This window comes from Onychostruthus taczanowskii, unplaced genomic scaffold, assembly GCF_017590055.1.
Source record: "Onychostruthus taczanowskii isolate IOZ18803 unplaced genomic scaffold, ASM1759005v1 scaffold101, whole genome shotgun sequence".
NCBI classification, from domain to species: domain Eukaryota; kingdom Metazoa; phylum Chordata; class Aves; order Passeriformes; family Passeridae; genus Onychostruthus; species Onychostruthus taczanowskii.
Window position 1 is genome coordinate 2,812,862 of NW_024496638.1, and position 24,009 is coordinate 2,836,870.

The window sequence follows — 24,009 nt, forward strand, 5'->3', positions numbered from 1 at the left end:
CAGGAGGATCCAACAAGGCTTTCTGGAAGACTTAATGCCTCCTTCATAAAATTAATAGGCAATTAAATAATTTCTCCCTCTCTAACTGCCTTCCTGTTTTTCCCAAAGAAACTGGAAACACTTCCTGCAGTTTTCCTTCTCTTCTGCAACCTTTTCTCCTTTTTGCTTCAGTGGTCTCCAAATTCTGCCACCTCCTGGGCAGTCCCTCCATTCAAACTGCCCCTTCCTTCTCAGGCCTCACAACTACTTTTTTTCTACCTTCAACAAGTTTCTCAGCCACTGCTCTGCCAAAGGAAATGTTTGTCCCCATTAACTTGGTAAGGACACTAAAACAGGTTGGTGAAAGACAACAAAGTCAGGTAAAGAAAAAAAAAAAAACAAACCAGGTAAAAGTCTCTGATGTGCTGTGCCTGGAATATCCAAATTATAGGAGAGAGCAGTGAGGGATGGCAAAGGTTCCACACATGCAAAATAGAAGAACCAGAAACAGAATATCCAAACAGTTTCCCTCTTGTGGCCGCTCAAAAAAACAATTGTTTGCCTGGAAATCATATTACAGCTAAATTACACATAAATGCAGATAGCTGATACTTTAAGATCAAGCAGCTTCTATTTACTTGGAAAATCAGGATGTAGCTGCCAAATTTAGATTTCAGCCACAACCTTTTACGCAACACTTTAATGCTGCCCCATTACAATAAAGATCAGAGCCTTGAAGAGAAGCATTTTTAGCAGGAAACAACCTATGACAAAAGCTGGTGACATTTTCACTGTGGATACAAAGAACACACTATCATTAATAAAGTGCAGGAATGGAATAATAACCTTATATAAAAGAGCATTCCCTTGCAAACACACCTACAGCACGCCAGCAAAGCAACGATTACAAACAAGCATTTTGTAACTTTAGTCAACAGGCAGCCCTGAATTCATGCCTGAATCAACAGTGCAGATCACCAAGCCCTCAGGAGAACATCACACAGAGGGAAAACACATCTGCTGCAGGTCCTGCTTGCAGACCCTGGCATTCCTTATGGCCAGAATGCAGCGAACCAACAAGGAGGAATCACATTCCACAGCACCTTCTCAGGCAGCTGCTCCATCCCTCTTGGTGTGCAGCGTCTACAAATATACTTAAAAAATACATTACAAAAAAAATGCTTTAAAAATATGCACAAAAACTCTTCATTGTTGCTAAAGTTTAGCTTTTTGAGGGAAAAGGCAGCACCAGAAACCTCCAGTGAAATTGCTCTCCATGTGTTTGTGACCAGCCCAGCGCCTCCACATCTCCCCAGTTCTCTCTACCTGGCCCCTCCAACACGCTGCTGAAGCTCCCAGACTGAGCTGAGAGGATGACTCAGCTGTAATGACATTAAATTCTAATAAATGTAATGCTCATGCCTCTGACAAGGCAGCCCAGCTGGACCCCTGCCTCCCAAACACGTGTGCAGCCAGCAGGCGAGCCGAGGTGTGGCTCCACGGAACGTTTTGGGAGCTCTGAGTGCAATAATTCATTTTTTTTTATTACGTTGTTTCTGGAAAGCTACATTTAGTAAGTCATAAAAAAGATCCCTTCCCTTATTTCTATCTTGAGAAAGAATCCTAATTGGCTAGAGCCAGTCATAAAAATTTAACCATGTTTCTGAAAACACGAGTGCCAAAGGGTAATGCATCGCTAATGGCTGCCAGTGGAATAAATAGCAGTTCTGACGTCAAAACTTTGTTACACTCCAATAACTGGCTCACTTGGGGCTTCAGGTACAGCAAGTTACATGTCAGTTTTAAATAAAGTTATAAAAATAGAATGCACAGTGAACCATATTGCCACTATGCAGCCTGAAACTACATGATTTATGTCTAATAAAATGTTAACAAAGGTGACAGAGGGTATAAAAATAGTATCTTCTACCTCATAATATCCTTTTACTTAGATTTGAGAGGGCACAACGAGGTAGATATAATTTTTCTTTTGTTTTTCAAAACATATGGCCAGAACCAGAGTAAGTAAATTTGAGTGAAAGTGACATTTAAAAAGCATTTATAGTACCTTTACCCAGAAGACAGTATAGTAAAACCCAAGTTGTAAAAATGTGCATTACAACACATCCTCCAAGTCCCTCTTGAATAAATACAATAAGTAGCGAGGAGCTTTGCCTTTCCATTCTTTCTGCAGTGCAGCAATTAAACAAATTACCCTTTCATTGTGTAAGAGATGACACCTTGGGCTGTGCCTGTACTACCAGCAGTTCAATGGTTCAGGCATTCAGCCACCCAGCTGATGCACAAATGGTGCATGGATGGAGCTGAATATTTCAGTTTAGGAACTTGAACACGTGGTGCTTAACAGTGGAATTTAGGGACATGGTGGAGCTGGCAGTGCTGGGTTAACAGTGGCACTTGGAGGTCTTTTCCAACCTAAGAAGCATATAATCCTTCCTCTACACACCAAAAAAAAAAAAAAAAAAAAAAAAAAAAAAACAAAACAAAAAGTTTTAGATGGTCAAACATGGCTGCACTCACAGGGAAGGGAAAGGACAATACTCTGAAGGTAACACAGAAGGGTAGAGAGAAGTCTGGAGAAATCACATGAACTCCGGTGCAGCATAGGAATAGGGATAAATTGTCATTTCTGAGCTGTAGGCTCTCCAAAGCTCAATTCAAGGACATTAAGACAGTTATTCCATTCCACACAGCTTCCAAAGCAAAGGGAACTCCAGGAGCTCCCAGCACTGCAGATCAGAGCTCACACACACAAAACCCCACCCTTGGAAAAGGCTACAGGTTACCTACACTGACTGAACTTGGAGCAGCAAAGACAGAAGAATTACAAGGGCCTGTAGAAGAAGGGGAGTGAAGTGTGGCACCAACTGCAACAATCTGTATTTGTAATCAAATTATCTAAGTATTAGAGTAGGAAATCTACGATGAAAATTTTGGAGTGAGAAAGGAAATTTTGCCACAAGTCCTGATCAAAAAAAGCCCCAAGATTTGCCTACATGTAAGTGAGTGCAGTCAAGGAACCTGGAGGGGAGTATGGCCAAAAGGAGAGAAAAAAAATCCCCTTGTTTCACATACAACAAAACTTTGTCTCTTTCAAAGGCACTAGCTATCATTACTTGGATGTTTACTAAATATTTACCCTTACTTGAAAGGATCACGAGGTTTAAGACAGAGAGATTAAAAGAAACCCTTTAGTCAGAAAGCTTCAATAGGTTCTGGAAACGGATGTGGTCTTCTAGCCCAGAAATATTTGAAATATTAAGTGCCTTCCTGCTGTAATGGTGATCTCCAGAGGGACTTAGAAGTAAGAGAAAAAAAGAGAAAAAATTACATAATACTGAAATCCATTTGAGTGAACGTTCTTGAACAAAAGCAATGCAGCAACATCTGATAAATTGAATAATCATTGCACTATATATAAAGAGGAAGGTTTAGGTTCTACATAAAACCACAACAAAAAAATTCTTTATTTGAATGGTTCTTTGTATTCCTTACAAGAAAACAATTTTTATAGTATTAACTGCAACCAATAATACTTATTTTCACTTCTATCATTTATTTTCTTTGTTCATCAGCATCAACTGCACCACAGGCTCCTGCTGCTTATTGTCCTGGTCAATTTGAAGCCCTTAGGTGACTTGTTAGCAAACGATTTGGAAATAAAAAGTGACACAAAGGCCACCTAAATCCTTATTAATTATTAACTCACTCAAACTCCAAACCATCTGCAGTACCTCCTAAAGCTGATTATGGGGCAGAAAGGCATCAGCCAAAACAATAAGAACATTCTGGTTCTAGTTAAAGGGTGCACATTTTTTTTTCCATACAACTCTTATTGAAATTGTCATCTAAGATTAAATTATTCCAAGATGAAAATGCCTTGGATACGTGTTACACTTGTAACAAGCTGTGACTGGGTTGAGCATTGCAGATGTTGACTTTGGGTAGGAGCTAAACCAGTAAATTATAATTCCCATTTCTCTTTAAATCCTTTACCTCTAGAATGAAGTCAAATGTAAGTATGGAACCCCCTCTTAGCTCAGGTGGGAGCACAGGCCAAGAGCACACGCTGCTTTCAGAGAGGAGCTTCACTCCCCCAGACAGCAGTGCCTACTACGAACCCCTGAACCTTGAACCACAACTCTCTTTACCCAAACCTTACCACAGGCAGTAAAGAAACAAAGTTCTAAGATCCCATTCACTCCCTGCTTGCCTTTTACACAGGAACCTTCCAAAAATCCCCCCCAGTGATTCAGAGGAAAAAAAATCTTATTTAAATCTTGTCATCTTGTTTGAAAAAATGACTTTCAACTTATCATCAAGTTGCTTATTATTTACAGTACAGGTTTTGCTTTTCATTGCTTTGTTGTTTTTCTTTAAAAGGCATATTGGAGGAGTTTCAGGTCAGTCATAATTATTAGAGGGTTTGCCAGCATTTATGTTCATAATGCAAACAATATTTTTAAAAGAAATAGAAGCTAAGTCCAACTTCATCTCTGACAAGCATAATGCTCTCTGATGAGTTTAAACAAAGCTGTCAGTGACACAACTGACTTGAATTCATCTTAAGAGATCATTTTTGTACTTGATGAGCTATGCGAGTTAGGTTTCTCCTCTGCAGCATCTTTCAAAGACAAACAGATAACAATTTCTGTTTCTCAAAAGCAATTGAAACTTGACAGTACTAGGAGTATCAGAAACTATATTCATTTTATAACTTAAAAACGGAATTGAACACTTCATTAAATTAATCAGCAAGAAAGTGCTAGGCCAGCTTAACATAGGGAACACTTGTAGTAAACTATACAACACCAAAAACAAGGAGATGATAAAAACCTTCTGGTATAAGAAACAAGTATGCCACAAATATCTGACCTCAGGTGTCACTGCTCCTGACACAGCCTCAAACAGATGTTGGAGGAATAACACTGAAGGGTTAACAGATGATTAAGGCATTAACAGATTATTTTTCATGGAAGTAATACAAGCATCTAATAATCCTTTTGACCATTGATCCTAGATACAGTGTCACCTGCAATCCAAGTCTTCCGACAAAACTGCAAAACTGGTGATGATAGCAAAGAGACAACAAACTAGAAACCACAGGATCCAGGAGAGCTCAGCCTTTTTAGGGAATGTGTAAACAGGAGGCCCTCAGGACAACAGGTCAAACCCCATGAACAATTCCTGCCAAGTGCCAGGGAATCCATTTGAATACACACCCATATTAAAATAAAAAGCCACAGCAAGATGCCAGCTTGGTTGAACAGGGAAATACTGGCCATGTCAAAGAGAAGAGGGCCAAGAGGAGGAAGGAGGATAAAGTACCAGAGAAATCCTGAGCTGGATTTAAGAACACCTAAATCTGTCTGAAGCAGAAACTGGAAAGGGATATGCCATGAAGACATGGAACACTGAAGAATGACACAGGTAATTAATTTCACTAAAAAGGCTGAGGCAATTAAAGCCTTAGCCTAAGCATTTGCTAGGAAAATGTGCCCCAAGTGCCCCCTGTCCCAGCCCAGGGGGAAATGTGCTAACACCACAGCACAGGAGGACAGGTGAGTGTCACATGGAGCAGCTGGACACGGACACGAGACCTGATGACATGGACCAGAATATGTCAGGAGCTCTGTCAGCTTTAAGGCAAATCCCCGATAACTGTGACAAAGCCAACGCCATGACAGCTTAAAAAGAAAAAGTCAAGGATTTTCCAGAGAACCACAGGCTGGCAGACCTTCATCACTACACATGAAGTCTGCATGAAAACTATTACCCAGAACTTGAAGAGCAAGATGAGAACAGAAAACACAGAAATAAATGAGGTTGATCTGGGAGTGTTTTACCTTAAATAAGTCTAAGACAAAGTACCTGGCTCTGTAGATAACAGCTAAGCAGTATATTTAATTTGATTTTAATACAGCTGTTGGTTTTTCGCCTCTATTACCTTGGCAGGCAACATTAGAGCCACAAACCATGCATGGGCAAAAAGCTGGATTCCAGGGCTGCTGGTGAATGGATCAAGGTGTGACTTGCACCTGAAAGTCTAGCAGGAGGAGAGAGCTTGCTTCCAGAGACAAGAATCTGCCCAACCTGCCAGGGCCATCCAGTTTTGAGTTGAAAACTCAGATTCAGTAATTAAAGGGTTTACACTGCATCTCTGAATGCAGAATTATTAATACATAAACATTTTGATGTACCATAATTTTATTACATATGGAGCTATTTGCATTAAATGTGCAACATGGAATCATTGAGAAGCTTCCAGATGGGCACCCAAATACTGACATTCCTTCCTGTAGCAATGGAAGAAGATAGGGGATAACAAGAAATTTTTAGCTCTACACACTTCTATTTTTCAGTGTTTAACATCTTATTAATTATGATAATTAAAAATGGAAACATATTCCTTTGAAACCAAGAAATTCCCCTGATTACACAATGAGATTCAGTTCTTGTTTTAAGCCATGAAGTCATTGCACAAAAGGAGTATTGAATTTTAAGTTTTTAAAATTCAATAACATTTTTTATTCACAGTTCTTGCTACAACAGATCTGAATTTATAATAAACTAGTATCTCAACTAAAAAGCCATGAAAAAAGACACCAAATTAACATCAGAAGTCTACAGAGATTTCTTTTGCAGTCCATTTTTTTCATCTGCAAAATATCCAAGGAAACAGAACTCAAGGTTTCCTTCAGACATAGTTTTGGTGCCCTGTCCATCAAGTATGTGACCATGCAAAACAAAGAAACAGATGAGACCAAGAAAACCAGTGTCTGTCATGCCTGCTGCTCTATTCTGCTAAATTCCCCATAAAACCATAACAACCCAAATACCTGGGAAGAGCAAAATGGAAATAAGCAGTGGATATTGTCTGGCTGGACCCGAGCAAAGCCTTCAGCACTCTCTCACAAGCTCAGGGAGCTGGGCTGGGGGAGCAGACGTTTCAGGGGGTGCAGAAGTGGCTGCCCAGCAGATCCCAAGGGCTGGGGCACAGGGTCTGGCTGGAGGCTGGCACTGCCGGTGCTCCCAAGGTTCAATACTGGTCCCAGAACTGTTTAACTTACTCATCAGTGACAGATGCTATGGTTGTGTTTGAGGGTCCCAGGACGAGGGAAGAGATGAGAATCTTGACTCTGTGTTGTAGAAGGCTTATTTGTTATATTACGATATATATTATATTAAAAATGCTATGCTAAAAAGAATAGAGAGAAAAGATTTATCAGAAGGTAGAAAGGAATAGAAAGGACTGAGAAAATCCTGTGACTGCTCACAGCCTCGACACAGGTGGCTGTCATTGGTCATCAATGGAAAACAATCCACATGGACCAATGGAAGATGCAGCTGTTGCATTCCACAGCAGCAGAGAGTTATTGTTTACATGTCTCTCCTGAGGCTCCTCAGCTTCCCAGGAGAAAATCTTGGCAATAGGATTTTTCAGAAAACATCATGGTGACATGATGCCCCCTCACAAGTTTGCTGATGACACAAAGATGGGAGAAATGGCCCCAGAGTGCTGTGCATCCCTCCAGAGGGACCTCGACAGGCTGGAGAGATGGACAGAGCTGAACTGTGTCAAACTCAACAGAGGGAAATGCAGGGTCCTGCACCTGGGGAGGAACAGCCCCATGCACCAGTACAGGCTGACCTGCTGGGAAACCTATCAGTGGGGTTCCCCCTCATTACCATGTTAATTACCATGATAATTCCCCCTCATTACCACACTAGCATCAACCTTTATATCCAGCCTTTCCTTAGCTGCTGGTATTGACACATATACCAGATTAACCTGAAAGACATAAATTTCTGCATACTACAATTTCACCTTACATACATAAATTTTGTTAGCTTGAAGTAACAAGTTGCCCTTTATACTCTCAGAGCAGTACCCAATCTCACTCCAAGTGAAATGAGCTTTGTTGCAGCATAAAGCTCAACAAAGTGACACTACTGATTATTCAAAATGTTCACACAACATTCAATACTCACAAATTTTTTGTCCTGCTATTTGAAAAAGTAACAAACTACACATTCAATTCTGCCGTGACACATAATTTTTACTTATCTACAGCAAATTAACTTTACTTATTTATTTTTAGAACACTAAAATGTACTAGCATAATTTCATGCATCACCAGCTTTTGGCTTAAACACTACTAAATGCCAGAAGGTATTTAATTTTAATATTGTACTCACTGGGTGCTAACATCCACCTAAAGGCAGGCTGCAGAAGGGGTTGACTCCACTCACATGCTGGATGTCACACATCGCTCCAACCTCAGTCCAGACTGCAGTGCAAGGAATCAAACTTATCCTAACACTCAGGTAAAGGGGATTTTAAATATTGAAATTGCAGCAGCCTCTAACTTCTGGTGACCACAGAGAGACTGACAGTATAAACAGTACCAGTAACACAGATTGTTTGTGCTGGTGAGATAGGACACCTCTATTATTCCTGATCAACCTCTGTGTGTCGAGACCACTTACTCAATATTGGTCTCAAACTCTTGCACCATTCAGTGGTGACAAGGCCACAGCCAATTTCCATTCCAAATTACTCATTTTGGAATTTTACACAAAATTCTTTTGGAATTTCACACAGAAATTCTTTTGAATTTCACACAGAAATTCTCTGGAATCTCTCTACCCAAATATTTGCTTCTTGATCGAGCTAAGTTGTTGTACTTTTCAGGCATCCAAACACAAAGCAGCAATTAACTGCCTGATTTTACTTCCAGCCCTTTCAATATTCTGTACAATACTTGGCACAGCTGAGTCACAAAGACTAAAATAAAATTAAAATGCAAATTATGTTTATTATCATGACAAGAAAAAACCTGAATTATGTAGTCAAATTAATTCATTTTTATGGTCTGTGTCACCTATATGCATAATCCTACTGCATCTAAGAATAATAGTATCTGAAGCTCAATGACTCAATCAGAAAAATAATCTGAATTGCTCTGTAAGTTTTTATATTTCATAGTTAAGTGTGAAGCTCAGATCTGATAAAAAAATCTGTTTACAAATATTTAGTTACTTGTTTTCCTTTTTATCAAAGCAGAAGAAAAAGATTATGTATCAGAGACTATCAGCTTTTTTTCTGGGGTTAATTTAGCCACTCAGTAAATCATGTTATCTTAAATACCAGCATGTCTTGACCTTCTCTCAGTAAGTGACAAGCATCTTTTTGTCCACACATTGATATAATTTCCACCTTCACAGGAAACTGCTGCTGTCTTCCATCCCAACAATTATCATCTATCTATTGATGAAACCAACTTTTGTCTGTGTTGTTTGATACAAGCAGGAGTACTTTAAATCAGTTCATGTCCTCTTGATTTGTGCAGAGTGCCTTAATGCCTCCTATTGTCAGTGTGAGCAAAAATAAGCTAAAATATGCAGCCTGGTACAAACCTGCTAAGGAATATGAAAATACTATCTTCTTATCATGACAAAATCATTTGTGGACAAGCAGCTACCAGATACAAAATCTTCTGCTTGGAAATTATTACCTGCCCCTCTCCCTTCTCATCAGAAAGGGTTTTGCTATTATGAAAAACTGAATTTTAGAAAATATGAAAGCAGTACTGTATCAGTGTCCTTCATGAAACAGTGATTATTTTTATAAGAATTGAAGTGTAAACCATTGTTACTGTAACAAAAATATACCCAGCACTCAGCTGTGCATCTGGGAAAAAATGCTTAAGCTGTTTATAAGATATTTCTAAATATTTTTGAAACATATAATATAAAATGTTAATAATCAGAATTTAAGTTCTGCAATCATTTACATGCATTTTATTAACAAGATGGCTACAAAAGCAATATAAAAGTCCTTAAGTCATCCAAACACCTATAACAAACTTCATCATCAAAACCAAGAGGAAGGAAAATTGGCTGAAAGAAAAAGCTGATGTCTCCTTTACAGATCAAAAAAGGTCAAAGATGATTTCAGTGTGGCAACTACTTACTTGATGGGTATTGAAAACACTTTTTTCCTTTTAGAAAAATATCTACAACCTAAACTAAGCCTCAAAGAGCTGTTCTTAGAAATACTCCTCGTGTAAAAGCTGTACCAGTAAACTTGAAAGATTTTCTGAGCCCTTTTATACCACACTGATACAGTTGAATTAAAGAATAAAAATATAATGAACTCCACAAAGGGAATTAACACTGATTAAAGTAACACTTGATATTGCATTCCATCAAGTCCAGCTAACAGGTCCTTAAAAATAAATTAAGGATCTGGACATTTGTATGAAAAAGGAACTCAGATTGCCCGCATTCATCTCCATCTCCTTAACCAAGACACAGAGGGTTTGAAATAATTTCAGAAGCTTCTCACCCCTCTCTTGTGGCCGCAGCTCTCTTTGCAGAGAGCAGCAGGCACAACTTGCCCAGAACTTTTCCTGGAGAAGCACAGAGAGAAGAGAACAATCCTCATCTCTGTTCGCTGCTCCTGTTGTTTGGCACGTGGAATGTTCTATGGACATCATTCTCCACATAGAGATTGTTCACCCAAAGTGATTTGTCACTTGGATTCTGCTGAGGGTTGTTTGGATTCCTTGGCCAGTTGGGTCAGAGCTGTGCCCTGGCTGCCTCAGACAGGTTTTTCAGTAGTATAGTAGAGTATCTCCTTAGTATGTAATTTAATATAGCATTAGTGTAATATAATATAGCTTAATAAAGCAATTGTTCAGCCTCCTGGGGGGAAAAATAAATAAAGGGGCGGGGAAAAGCTGCCATTTCCATTGCCTTTGTCAGGAAAAGGGGAGAGAGAATTCTCTCTCTGGGAGACAGAATGATGTCTCTCTCTGTTCAGTGAATGTGAATATCACACTCTCTATCAACTTACACAATGGTCCTCTCATTCTGTAAGTGTTGGAACCCTAAATACTGAGAATTTTGAGCTTTCTGTGCTGAGAGGCACAAACTCACAAGAGAACATCACATTTGACCTGAAGCTATAAAGGAGGTTTCCAAAGTTGATTAGTGGCACTAGGATTACAGGTGTGTAGATGGTTAGAAGTAGATGATATCACAAAGTAAAAAACTTAAAGTTTAGGGTTTTATGCTATAGTAATAAATATGAAGCAAAATAGAGGTTTTAAAATGGAAACAAATTATTCTTCTTTACTTCCTTCTTCTTCCTAAGTTTAAATAATATTTTATAATTAAACAAAAAAGTCCGCATTGTGGACTTGAAATAATCAATGATTAAGTTAAAAAATTTAAATATTTCTTAACTAAATAATTTAATAATTAAATAAGTAGCAAAAAATAATTAACCATTTTATACTTTACTAATAAAAAACTACAGCAATCACTGCTATAAAACTATAACATTAATAAAAAACAAACACCTAAATCTAAACACAACCTATCATCTCAAATACCTTCAATCCTAACCCAAACAAAAATAAAATAAAACAAAAATAAACAAAAACCCACATGTAAGGAGTTCTCATTTCAGAGTATTCCTAGAAACACAGACTGTGATGGAAGAAAATCAACTCATCCTAGTGGTGAGTGTTTCTGTGTTTCCTGAGCTACATCTGTGCTCTAGAAGGTGCAGCCTCTCCAGTCAGAAAGGAATGGAACTGCCTAACCTGTACCTCTATTGTCTGAGGATGCCTAAAGCTGTCCCAGACAGTTCAGATCCATGAGTGGATCACACTGATGGGTCTGAAGCACGAGGCTGGACCAGACAGCATCCTGAGCTCTCCTCCTGTGGGAATGGTTTTGAGATTCTGACACAGTTTGGGAATGGCACTCCCCAGTTTGGTGCTCCAAACCACACACTGCTGGCTTACTTCCCCTTCTGCTGATGCCCCAGGGCTTGGCTTTTATGTTTTTGAGATTTTGTACTACTTTGGTGCGTGCTTCTGAGCTTCACATGAGGGGATGGTGAGCTCTGTGCACAGAGCAGGGAGACAAAACAATTCCTGCTCCAGCTGGGCACCAAGGACAAATGATCCCAATCTCAGCCCCAAGAGCACAAACCCCGTGGGCTGGAGAGAGAAAAACAAGCAGGATGGGAGTGCAGGGGCTGCAGCTGGAATTGGACAATGAACTGCAATGTGCACATGGAGCAGAGCTGATCCCAGGGAGAGACCCCGTGAGCGCTCATGCATTTTGGGACCATTTGGGTTCATCTTGGGTGCAGCCCTGGCTGGGCTCTTGTGCTGCCCAAGGTGGATCCATGGAGGAGATCCTTGGAATGAATTCCTGCTTTATTCTGTAGCTCTGTCCAGCCTCTGCTCTAGGGCAGCCTGCACAAGGCATCACTGCCACCCCCTCCCCATGCAGCGGGATGGAAAGGAGAACTGGAGGCACAACAGATGAAAATCACAGGTTAGGGTGAGAACAATTTACTGGGAGCAGCACTGGCAGCAATCCCAGCATCAGGATATGCAAGAAAGGGAAACAATTCAGACACACAAGCACTCACCACGTGGAACTCCACGGGCTCCCCACCACCCATCCACAACTGGGGGAGACCCCTTCCCTCCCCACCCCCTGCACACCATGAGGGGTGGTGGGGAATGGCATCCAGGTCCTGGCCATGTCCCTCTGGGCTGCTCCAAAAGTTAACCTGGCTGGGACCAGGATATATTGTAAGAGAAACTAAACCACAACTGATAAACATCACTTATCCACAAAACCAACGCTCACTTAATGTAAAACCTCTCTCTTCTAAGATTTTCCCACCAAAATAATACAATTAAACAGCTTATTCAAGAGCACTCAGATCAAAATGACATGTTTTGGTACAGAAATATGTTTGGCTTTCCTACTCAAATCTTTTGGGAAACAAAAGCCAGTAAAGTAATATTTTAATATTAACGGCATTTGAGCATCTTTTTACTACCCTCAACTGAGTTTTCCCACATCATATTTAAGGTAACTCACTTTGTTGCCTGCATTTGAGAGACAGCCAGATGTTGACATACATGGAGAATTCTTTAGAAAGAAAAACCCTGTAACTAACTAATTAAGTACACTTACATGTAATGAAGGCACCATTATAATAAATATGCCTTGACTGCAATTAGTTGCATCCCTTACACAACTACAGTTAAGAGCTAAATAAAAATAGTATACAGCAAGAAAAGCACCAATATATAATACTCAGCTACAACACATAAGCACATAGAAAAAGCTTATCAAAATTGAAAAAAAAAAAAAAAGGCTGTTTTTTCTAGAACTGGGGCGAAAACCCCTATTTTCTCTAGAGCTTACAATACACAGCTATCTTTCACCTTTTTTTCTGCAAACTTGGTGCAATTCTGAGCGCAAAATCCACAGGCATCCTCACACCTCAAAATAACTTTAAAATGACCTTAAAATGGCATTTAAATTGTATGAGGAATTCTATACTATTTATCCGTACTTTTGGGGCACAATTCCTTATTCTGCTCAGAGAACTACAAAGCACACATTTTTTTTCCCTCTGCACTGGCTTTGCATGAGTTTCTCACATTAAAAATTTTCCATGCTCTTGGTTAATTGCCAGATTTCAGCCACCTCTCCAGCCTCTTCCTTTCAGTGGGCGTGAAAGGGTTTATTTGCAATATCTGGTGCTACTGCCTGAGTTTTATCTCGTTTTCCTGCATCCTCAGCAGCAATTCCCAAGTTGGTGGCTTCCCCAGAAAGCACGTCAAAGGATTCCCACCCACACACTGAATATCTAACAGACCCTGACCCATTTTCGCCTTATTAAAGCAGCACTACATGTTTTAAAAAATAAAAATAATAAGCAGCAACACTAAATGAATGTGAAAGCTGCAGCTGGAATTCCTCTGCCCTCTTCAGATTTCAGCTCTGACAAAATCGCTATCAAAAAATAGTGACACATTTAAAGTGCAAACATCAAATGAATTTTCCCTCGGTTTTTTCCTCCAGTGACTTATTACTCCAGCTGTCTTTCAGTTAAATACATGGAGGATTTAATTTATGAGTTCTGAATATAGAGAAACCCCTTAATTTAGCCATATTTATCTGCTCTTGCCACAATACCTTCAGGCATATTCCACAGAACCACAAGAAATGCTGAGCTTGGAGAGCACCCAGCCCAACTGCCCTGCCAAGACAGGGTCACCTGGAGCAGGTGTGCACCCTCAGTGTAAAGAACTTCTCCCTCATGTCCAGGTGGCACTCGTGTTTTAGTGTATGGCCATCAACAAACCAAGCCACACAGTGAGTAACAATGGGAACGATACGATTTCACTGAGATTATTGTCATCTAGCCAGAATAACCAATACACGTGCAGCATTGCTGGTTTAAGCAGGGAAAAAATGGCAACAGAAAACTCAGCTGAAGCATGACTTCCAGTTTGCCCATTGCATTCCCAGCTTCAGCCAGTGGGAATCAGGTTTTACTGGCGATGGTTACACAAGAGCCTCTTCCTTCCCCAGCTGGGTGCTGTCGCCTCCAAAGCACATGAGCCACTTCAGCAAGTCAAATGAGCTCTCCCTGAACAGGAATGCCAAACAGAGGAGGTGGAGAAAAGCCTGGAGCAGGCAAAGTGGAAGATGTTTCCGGCCCTGTGTTGCAGTTTGTCAGTGAGGGGCATCCAGGGCCGTGCCTCTCGCAGAGGGACAGCCCCACACTTGTCTGAGACTGCAGCTGCCATTGCCATCTCTGAGATAGCACAACCATTCCTGTGGCTCCCTGGTGAGCCAGGCCACTCTTTAACCTGAGAACAGACCTGGCCACATACAGATGTCACCTGGATGAACTCCCCAAGCTTCTGATGCCCGGATTGGAATTGAACTGATGCAACGTTTGTTTCTAACATGGTGCAGAGAATAGACAATAAAATCCCATAATGTTAGACCAACTAGCTTTTAATGAATACTGAAAAAAATCCATTTATAAAAGCTCCATATCTCAGAAATAAATCCCTTATACTCAACCAATTTGTCAGCAAACACTGGCCTTACCTGTTTATAAATTACATCCTTATACCTCCTTTCTCCTTTTAATTTGACAATGGTTTATGCAGCTGACTTCCCAGGGAATGCAGATTTATAGTTAGCACATATAGAACATTCTTTTGCTATAGATCTTAACACAAACTATTATAAGGAAAGGTAATATTTACCTTATGAAAAAGGACTCACCTGTTCTTCCTAATAGGAGAGACAGAAAAAGAGGGAAAAACACCAGAGCAAATAAGAATACGCTCTGTATCCTACAATGCATATCCAGGTGGCATCCAGTCATCCCTCAATGATTAAGACTTTTCACCAACACCACCATGCTATTTAAGGATCCACTTCATTCTAAGGATAACTTGCACTCATAAAGGTAGACACCAGCATCAAAAATAAGAACTAGGAGACCTCCTTTGTCTATTCAGCCATCATGATTTACATCAGCTGCTATACAAAGCTCATCTTTTCTAAGCAAGCAGAAAATGACTGATGCCAATTATTGGCAGAAGAGCACCCAACACTTGTAAAATCTCTTCATCTATCTGGAAAATGAACTTTTCACATCCAGGTTTGCACAGGATACTTTCAGATAAACTTATACTTTTCATTGCTGGTTTACCTTGCGGGAAGGTTTCTAAAAGACTGGTTTTTTCCATGACACAAAGAACAGAAGATTTTACAACTCCTATGACATTTGGTAAAACATGTTTGCAGGCTTAGTTTAGAAGAAAATGGACCTTCCTTGACAATACTCTCCACAGCATTCTGTCAAAAAGAGCTTTGTCTGGAGAAATAACAGAGGAGAGGCATTCCACAAATTTGTAAATATACATTGCGTGTCACTTCAGCCCAAAGAGAACTGAAAATTTAGAGAAATAGAAATGTAAGTGGTCTTATAGAGCAGGATGGCTGGAAAATAATCAATGCTGTCCTGGCTCATGCTTACATTTCTCCCACTGGGTCTCTGTCAAACACACTTAAAAGGAATGCACAGTTTAGCCCTTTATCTTAGAAAAGCTGAGGAACACCTTCTGCATTGCTTAAACATGACTGCTGCCCTAGAACTTCTATTTATGTGGGGCAACATGACTCAAGAAGCAGGTGGTTTTTCATCTGCCTCTTCCAGATTTCTTCTCACTGGAAATATTTGCTTTTCTTCATGTTAAAGCTCTTTTTGAAATAATGTTTTCAACCTGACAGTGAGTATTCTCTCCTTACTACCTCACCTGAATTTCTCAAGTCTTGACTACTTCACATTATTTAATTTTGTATCTATGTATTTTTATTCTTGGTCAGAACAGAAAACATCACTTTCTGAAAAGCTCACATCCAACTCCATAGATTGCACACTTTTGCACCAATGCACTGATGTTCTGACTGGGTTCTCTCCTGAATTAAATACAGGAACGAGAACTATGCATAACTAAAAAAGATGTGAAAATTTGCACTTAGCCATTGTTCATTTAGCAAATTCAGCACTCTTATTTAAAAAGAAAATTGAAGCATAAGCTATACACAGAAATTGTAGCTTATTAAATTGTTCAGTAGTTTCTGAAGCCAGTGGCAAAATACTTAGCAAACCCAATACTGAACTACAATTATTTAGGGGTTTTTAAAATTAAAATATTCATAATCCATACCTAAATGACCTAATTATTTTAAAACATATTCTATCATTTTTGTGAAATATGTACCACAAAGACACGTTTTTGTACTACTTTGCAATCAGAAGCATCTCAAGGCAAGCAGAACACACAAATCTTTTTAAAATCCCTTTTTAAAGATAAAATTAGTTACTCGATGCCTGCTTAAAATTAAAACTACAAAACACACATTTAGCTTACACATGCCAAGACTCAAATTTAATTCCATCTCCTGTTCAACAGGGTACACACATCGCAGAACACTATTCCACAACAAGCCATTAAAACTATAAAAATATGTTAAATTACTCATAAAATACCCAAGTACCAACCTCATCCCAACCATATTTATAAGAGAGGAGGAGCCAACTCACGGGTAGGTTTCTGCAAGCTGCTGAGCCATGCTGTGAGCCGTGGGATCCCTGTCCAGGGCATACACAGTGATGTCTCTGGCTCTCTCTAGGAGAGCTGCTGTGTGACCTCCTGCTCCAAATGTCATGTCCAGGAAACGCTGGGGAGTGAAAACACAAATACCTTCACCTCAGAGCACTGACAAACTGATGGCTGCTTTACAACCTAGTTTGAAAATCCCTCTCATGTACTAGGGGAAAATATACCATTGCCTTTTTGGAAATGTTTTTTGTATTTTGTACAGAATTGCAATTATGTCAGAATTATCTTTCACCAAAACAAAACACAAAAAAGAAAACTAAACATCCACAAACAAACAAATAAAACACCAAACCCAACATCTCCAAAATCAAAAAAAAAAACCCATTAGTGGAACTCAATGCTGTGTTAAGCCTTCTTTTGCCTATAAAGGAGCAGCAGTGTTTCCAGAGGCTGCCCCGTGCCCCTTCCTCCTCTGGCTGGTACCTGACTGATGACAAGGCAGGAACTATTTCTGGGGACAAACAACTGGCTCTTCCCTCAGCAACGCAGAGGTTTCATGACGGCAACTCCATTTAGGAAGTATTTTCTTTTCAAATTTCCAATTCAGTAACTGTCTGTAATCCTACGGTCTAGGGAACACATGCAGCATAGAAAAAAAAAGGATTTTTATTGTTTTTGTGACAATATACCTAAACAAAAGTACAAATGTGACTGACTCTCTCTGCACCTTGATATTGCCATAAGTCTTTTCTTTCACCTGACTGAACTGACCTCTCTTGACTGAGGCAAACTCTAGCTAAACTTGAAAAACAAATTCTCCATATACTTCAATATTAATATCTGTATGTTTTTTCCCGCTTCTCAGATTATTTTATTATGTGAAACAGGTTTTGAAGACTATTTATCAGCTATAATCATATTAAATATAAATAAATATGAACTAAACTTATTCTCACAAATTATACAGCCCAAGGCTAAAAGCACATTTTAAGTGAAATTTTCCCATCTAACTCTTGAAAGAGCTAAGATTCAACCACAAACTCCTTTGGACAAGAACAGAAATTCAAAGGCAATGAAGACCCAAACATTTTTCCGGAAACATTTTTTAAATGTATTAAAACATAAAGACTTATATGTCTTTACGTTTTAAAACATAAAGTCTTATATAAGAAATTCCCCCCCAAAAATAAATAACATACTTATAAGACTAATAATATAACTCTATTGTGGCTGAAAGTAAGGACAAATTATGATCTTTTAAGATCTTTAGGCTGCATTATTTAACACAATCTCTTCATGCTATACTATGACATTTCCTAAGCTTATGCTCTAGAAGCAGAAGTTTCCTACAATATTTTACAAAGTTAATGAAGAAAACAAAATTTAGCTGGGTGATCACCCAACACTACATTGCATCACTCATATGAAGAAAAAGCACTGACCAGAATTTTTTTGTGAGCAGTAACTATAAGACAAAACCATGTTACAGAGGACATACCATCCATTCTACACCATCTATTGAAGCATTCTGATTTATCTCCTGCCATAACAAAACCAAAAGCATACTCCTTGCAACCAGTTTATAAACACAAAACTCAAACCGCTGAAAAATGTGGTTGTTTCTTCAACACAGGTGAACATAAGAATTTAGCCAGATTTTCAATATACTTGCATATGCTAAAAACTCCAAGCACGTTTCTGGAAGTTGTCACATACCTGTAAGATTCACAGAAGCTTTCTTATTAAAGATTCCAATCACTCTGTGTTTTCTTTGCATTGTACTGTTACTTATACTACACGCATAAAAATCCAACCCTGGCTATTGAGTGGGACATTAAACTAATTAGCTACTTTTTAATTATCTTCCTTCAATGAAAATTATTAATATAAAAATGTAATTTTCCCCTCTGCATTTGGCTTAGAAAACAACAAGAGTGAACATGAGTTCCAGAAAACATACAAATCCTCCTAAATTACTTTTGAATTTTCCAGGGTATATCTGTTATGCTTTGATTTCCATTCAAGTTATTTCCATTTAATCCTTACCAGAACTAATGTACATAAGCAATAAACAGACCTCTAGCTTTTATATTCTAGTTCTGTAGGGAAATCCATTTAGAACATCCCTTTAGAAATATGTGGAGGAGCAACAGAAAATTAAAATTACCTTTTTATTTTTTTGCATAAGATTAACCCACTCAGAAATGCACTCCAAAAACTTAATCACAGGAGTCCCAAGTGTCACTTAGGATTGCACTTATTCTGCAGCAACACATTACAATCAAAACCAACCTAAACTACATCATAATTCTTCTTGGAAAAAAAACTTTAATCAGCATGAGTCACATCTTCATGGTTGGGTTTGGTTGCTTTTGTTTAAAACAACAAACAAATGCTCTTGTTCTTTATCATAGCTAGAAAACTAGGATGAAAACTTTTGGAAAAAATCAGTATTTTCTTTTCTAAAGCAGACCTACAGCGTTGGCAGGAAGAGTCATGGAAGGGATAGAAGTGTCAGAAGAGCTACTTCTACCTTTAAAATAAAATACTTTGAAATAATAATCTTATTCCACTTAAACTCCCTAGCAGTGCGCCTCTCCAGAAAATAGTCTTTCCCCACTACTACATTTAACTACTCATTAATTTCTTGCACAGCTGTTTGTCTTCTAAGCATCTGACTCTTCTTTGGTCATCTCTGCAAAGTACTGAACACACTGGCTCCTTCTTTCATCACCACTTCTTCCCTTGTTCCATCTGTTTGAACAGCAGAACATGAAATAAATAAATTAGGGACCTTTTTGGCCAGACCTCCAGACAATTTTGCTTTTTGAAGCAATATGTAACACTGAGATTTTTACTTCCAGATGAATTTTTGAAGATGTTCTAGCTCATTCAAGAACACTTGTATTTTGTTTAACAGTCTCACCTTTCCTCACAGATAGCTGCTTCTGCTTTCACTCATTTTAAATTTGATACACTTTCAGTTTGACAAGCCCTTTATACAGGCTGCTTATTAAGGAACCACACGGAAGATGTTGGAAATAAAGCCAAAATAAACATTGGCAATGCAAGGCAGAGAAGAGCGAGGATGGGGTGGCTGTGCCATGACACAGTAACAAACTCCCAGCACTGTGACAGCACTGGAAAGCTTCAGTGAAGAACCCATGCAAGCCCCTGCTGCCAATGAACACAATTCACTGAATTCCCCTCTCTGAAACGTGGTGTTTAACCTGAAAGCACCAAATTCAATCCACATCCATCTCCTCACAATCCAGCTGTTCCACTCGAAGGCTACACTCTGCATCTAGAACCTGAAAAAAATAACTACACCTTAAGTTATCAAATAGAATAATTATGACATTAACATGACCATTTTGGAGCATTGATTACATTAGAAATTAATCACTGTAATATCCTGCTTCATAATATGCTTCTTACATACTCCTTCCATCTTTCACGCCTGAAATAAAAGAGGCATCATTTTTTTTCTCGCTCTCTCTCGCCTACTAGTTTTTAATCAAATGAAATTAAATGACATTTTATCCTCCTGCTCCTATAAATACTGGAAAAGATTATTACATGAATTTCTCCTGCAGTGACTCACCATTCCATTGTTAAGTTATGATAGTCCCATCAGAGTCCCCCTGGGAATTTCATAATCAGTTTGTGACTGTAGGTTTTAGAAAGCATTTGGCTCTTCCATGACACAGAGAGAGCAGCAAACTAAAATTTCACAGCTGTCATTTTACAGCTTTCATTACTACAGTTAGAGAGACACAAAGAGCTGGAGTTCACCATTTTGGTATACAAGACTCTGTACTGAAAAGCTCTCATGATAAATACCTTGTAAGCATTTCATTTTTCTATGGCTGATCTGGAATTCCTCTAATGATTACGTTCCACATGTAATAAAGTTGACTACACAACACTTAACAGCCTTTGTGATTATTTTTCCTTTGCTGTGTAACAAAATGAGACTGCAGAACTTACACAAAATTGAGACTCAAGCGTGACACAAATTGAAACATCATCATGCTTGTTTTTAAAAGCTCACAATTCCAGTATTTTTCACTCTCCTCTTTCTTTCTTTTTTTAAAGGCGAGGACTTCATATTCTTTTTAAAGTAATTTAATCCTTTAGATGTACAACTTCATTTTCCCTTAACTACTTCAAGCAGTCCATCAGATGCTCTTTCAAAAAATGGTTTTTCTTCCTTTTGCATTCCTGACATTGTCTGAAAGAGGACTTTGAAATACTGGACAACATCTCCAAAAGACTTTGGCAAATTTACAAAACCCCTAAGACATGCTGAGTTAGGATACAGGACATGCCAAACCACCTCCTGTCCTGTGCATCAGTGCCTCATGAGCAGCCTCTCCCCTCCCCATTCCACGGGACAAACTCCTGCCATTCACCTTTTTGTCCAGACCAACTCTCACCCTGCTCACACTTACAGGACACCAGAAGATCATTAATACATTGTGATAAACAAGCACAAATAAGGCATTGTCCATGGCTCCTTCCAATACATACAACTAATTTCTTCTTAAAACAGAAAGGCTGTCATTCCCCAAAATGTGACCTTGCACTGCATAATAATTTAATTCTATTGATTTATTTAATTTTATTAATTCTATTAATTATTTTATTATATTATTTAATTCTATTTAAATTATTCAATCCCCAGTCCTGTTTATCCACTTTTTCTACTAAATAAAAATTAAAAATCCATATTGACAGTGACCATTTTGGGTGCCTTCAGCAAGTGTAATGACATCTTACCTCCAAGTTCTATGATTAAAAATAAAATAAATAACAATCAGCCTGAAAACAACGTTCCCAGAAAATGCTGTTCCTTACTCCAGTCCTGTTTTGCACTTCCTCCAATGGTTTAATACGCCACCCCACAATAACTCCCCTCTGAAACTGATGGTGGCATTTGTCCTGATGGTGGCATTTGAACCCTTCTTGCCTAAAAGAAACGTTTCATGAAATGGCAGCCATTCAAGTATAGTGGGTAGAACATTTTGCAGAACTCCTCCCAGATTAAATGCTCATAAGAACCATCAAACAACATGAATGCCAAGTTGAAAATATGAGCAGAAGAAAAAATTAGCTTGCAAGAATCACACCCTTAGCCAGGACCACACCAACAGCATATACAACATATATAACATTTAACAGTGATGGAGGACTTCCACCCAAAAGCCGGCTTCACAAGTGATAAACCAGAATCACTGAACTTTGCTGTGGGAGAAAGGAAATACAGCCACAAACCCTGCTGCAACAGCTGAGAACACAGCCCCAGCATCTCACCATTCATGTTTCATCTTCCAAGAGTTATAAAGATCCACAATTATGAAATTAATGTATTTTCAGTGTTAGCAATTATGAAATGAGTATATTTTCAGTGTTAGCAATTATGAAATTAGCACAGTTTCAGTTGTATCAATGATGGAATTAGCATATTTTCAGTTGTATCAATGATGAAATTAATGTAGTTTCACTTGTATCAGTGATGAAATAAGCATAGTTTCAGTTTTAGCAATGATGAAATGAGTATATTTTCAAGAAATTTGCAGAACATAGTTGTTTTGAAAATGGCACTCTTTCCACTTTTTACAGGACTGGAAAAAAAAACCCCACAACCAGAACACTGATTTATTTAAAACATACTACAAAGGAAAAACTGAAGAACAGCTAGCCAGCATCCAAGCTATGCTTGCTAACTTTTCAGCTCCCTAGAAGAAAAGGAAACACCTGGAAACTGCTGCCAGCAGAAAGAAAAATAAAATGGAGACTCATGCAATTGACATTCACGCAAAAGTCAAAGTAACAACCTTTTTTTCTTGGAGAATTGTTATTATTATACTGAAGAGTCTAACAAAGGTAAGCACGCAAAAAGGAATGGTTACATTCCTTTTTGTAAAGGTGAGAGAAGGTTCTGTAGTATTTCTGCAATATTAAAGCCACCATCAACTTGTGTATTCTGAGCCAATCAAAGCTAGATCAGTGCTCCTCTCTGTTTTTACTCATCTTTCTCCGTGGGATGATGAGCCAACATTTTTCACAATAATAGATTTTTCATACTTGAAATGAGAGCTAGTGATTGCTTGAAAATGCAAAAAGGTCAAAATACTAGGATGTTTGTTAACGCTAACAATAAATATTTATTACTGCATTGCCAGCCACTGTTGGGCTGTATCAAAGTATTTATTCTTATTTTATTTGTATCCATTCCATCTCTTTGTGGGGAAAAAAAAAAAATCCTGAGAGCAGAAAAGCAATATAAACAAAATAATCAACACATTGCAAGATACTTTTTGCTACTTCATTCTTCTGGTGTTCCTATGGTGAGTCATGTTCTCTAAACTCGCTGTCTGAATTTCCTTGTTATTCACAACAGAAATTGCTCATTGTCACAACACAACTTATTTTCCACTCTGCTTTATTTTCCAAATATCAACTCTAAGTGCAATAAAAGACATCTGACCTCTTGCTCAAACACCTTGGGTTTTCTACAGCTTACTATTTTAAGACACTCAACTATTTAATATACACTAGGCAGAACAAGCTGAATTGAAGTGGGGAGCAGTGACAACAAATTCTATAGGAACTTTTTCTAGCAGTGATTTTGTTTTTTTCCAAGAAAGAGTTGATTTGCTTTATCCTTTTATTACCACATCTTTCACAACTAATCACTGCAAAGGTATGAATAGAGACTTCTTAAAAATAGTTACTGTTGTCAGTGTTTCTTGAATAAAGTACACAGACTATTGTTTGGGCACATATTAAAGTCCACTGTGAGAAAAAGCAATCTCTTCTCAGTCTCACAGGATTTTATTTTCCTTCTGCAAAGTTCAAAATTGAGAATTAATGTTTAGTGCTGGCCTTGGTCAAGACCAACCTCACTGAACCTATAGTTTCGATAAACACAGAGGGAAAATTAATCAGAAGGACAGATGAAATCTATAATCTTTTCCTTCTAAGAATAAGGAAAAACACATCCAAACTTCAACCTATTTTC

The 24,009-nt window shown here is 38.5% G+C and overlaps 1 protein-coding gene across 1 annotated transcript in view; it reads right to left on the minus strand.

Annotated features, from left to right (window-relative positions):
- METTL15 (methyltransferase like 15) overlaps positions 1–24,009 on the minus strand; it is a 74,408-nt gene that overhangs the window by 27,076 nt on the left and 23,323 nt on the right. The window contains exon 3 of the mRNA XM_041412862.1: positions 16,964–17,100. Coding sequence (XP_041268796.1) covers positions 16,964–17,100 — 137 coding nt within the window. The remainder of the gene's footprint in view (positions 1–16,963; positions 17,101–24,009) is intronic.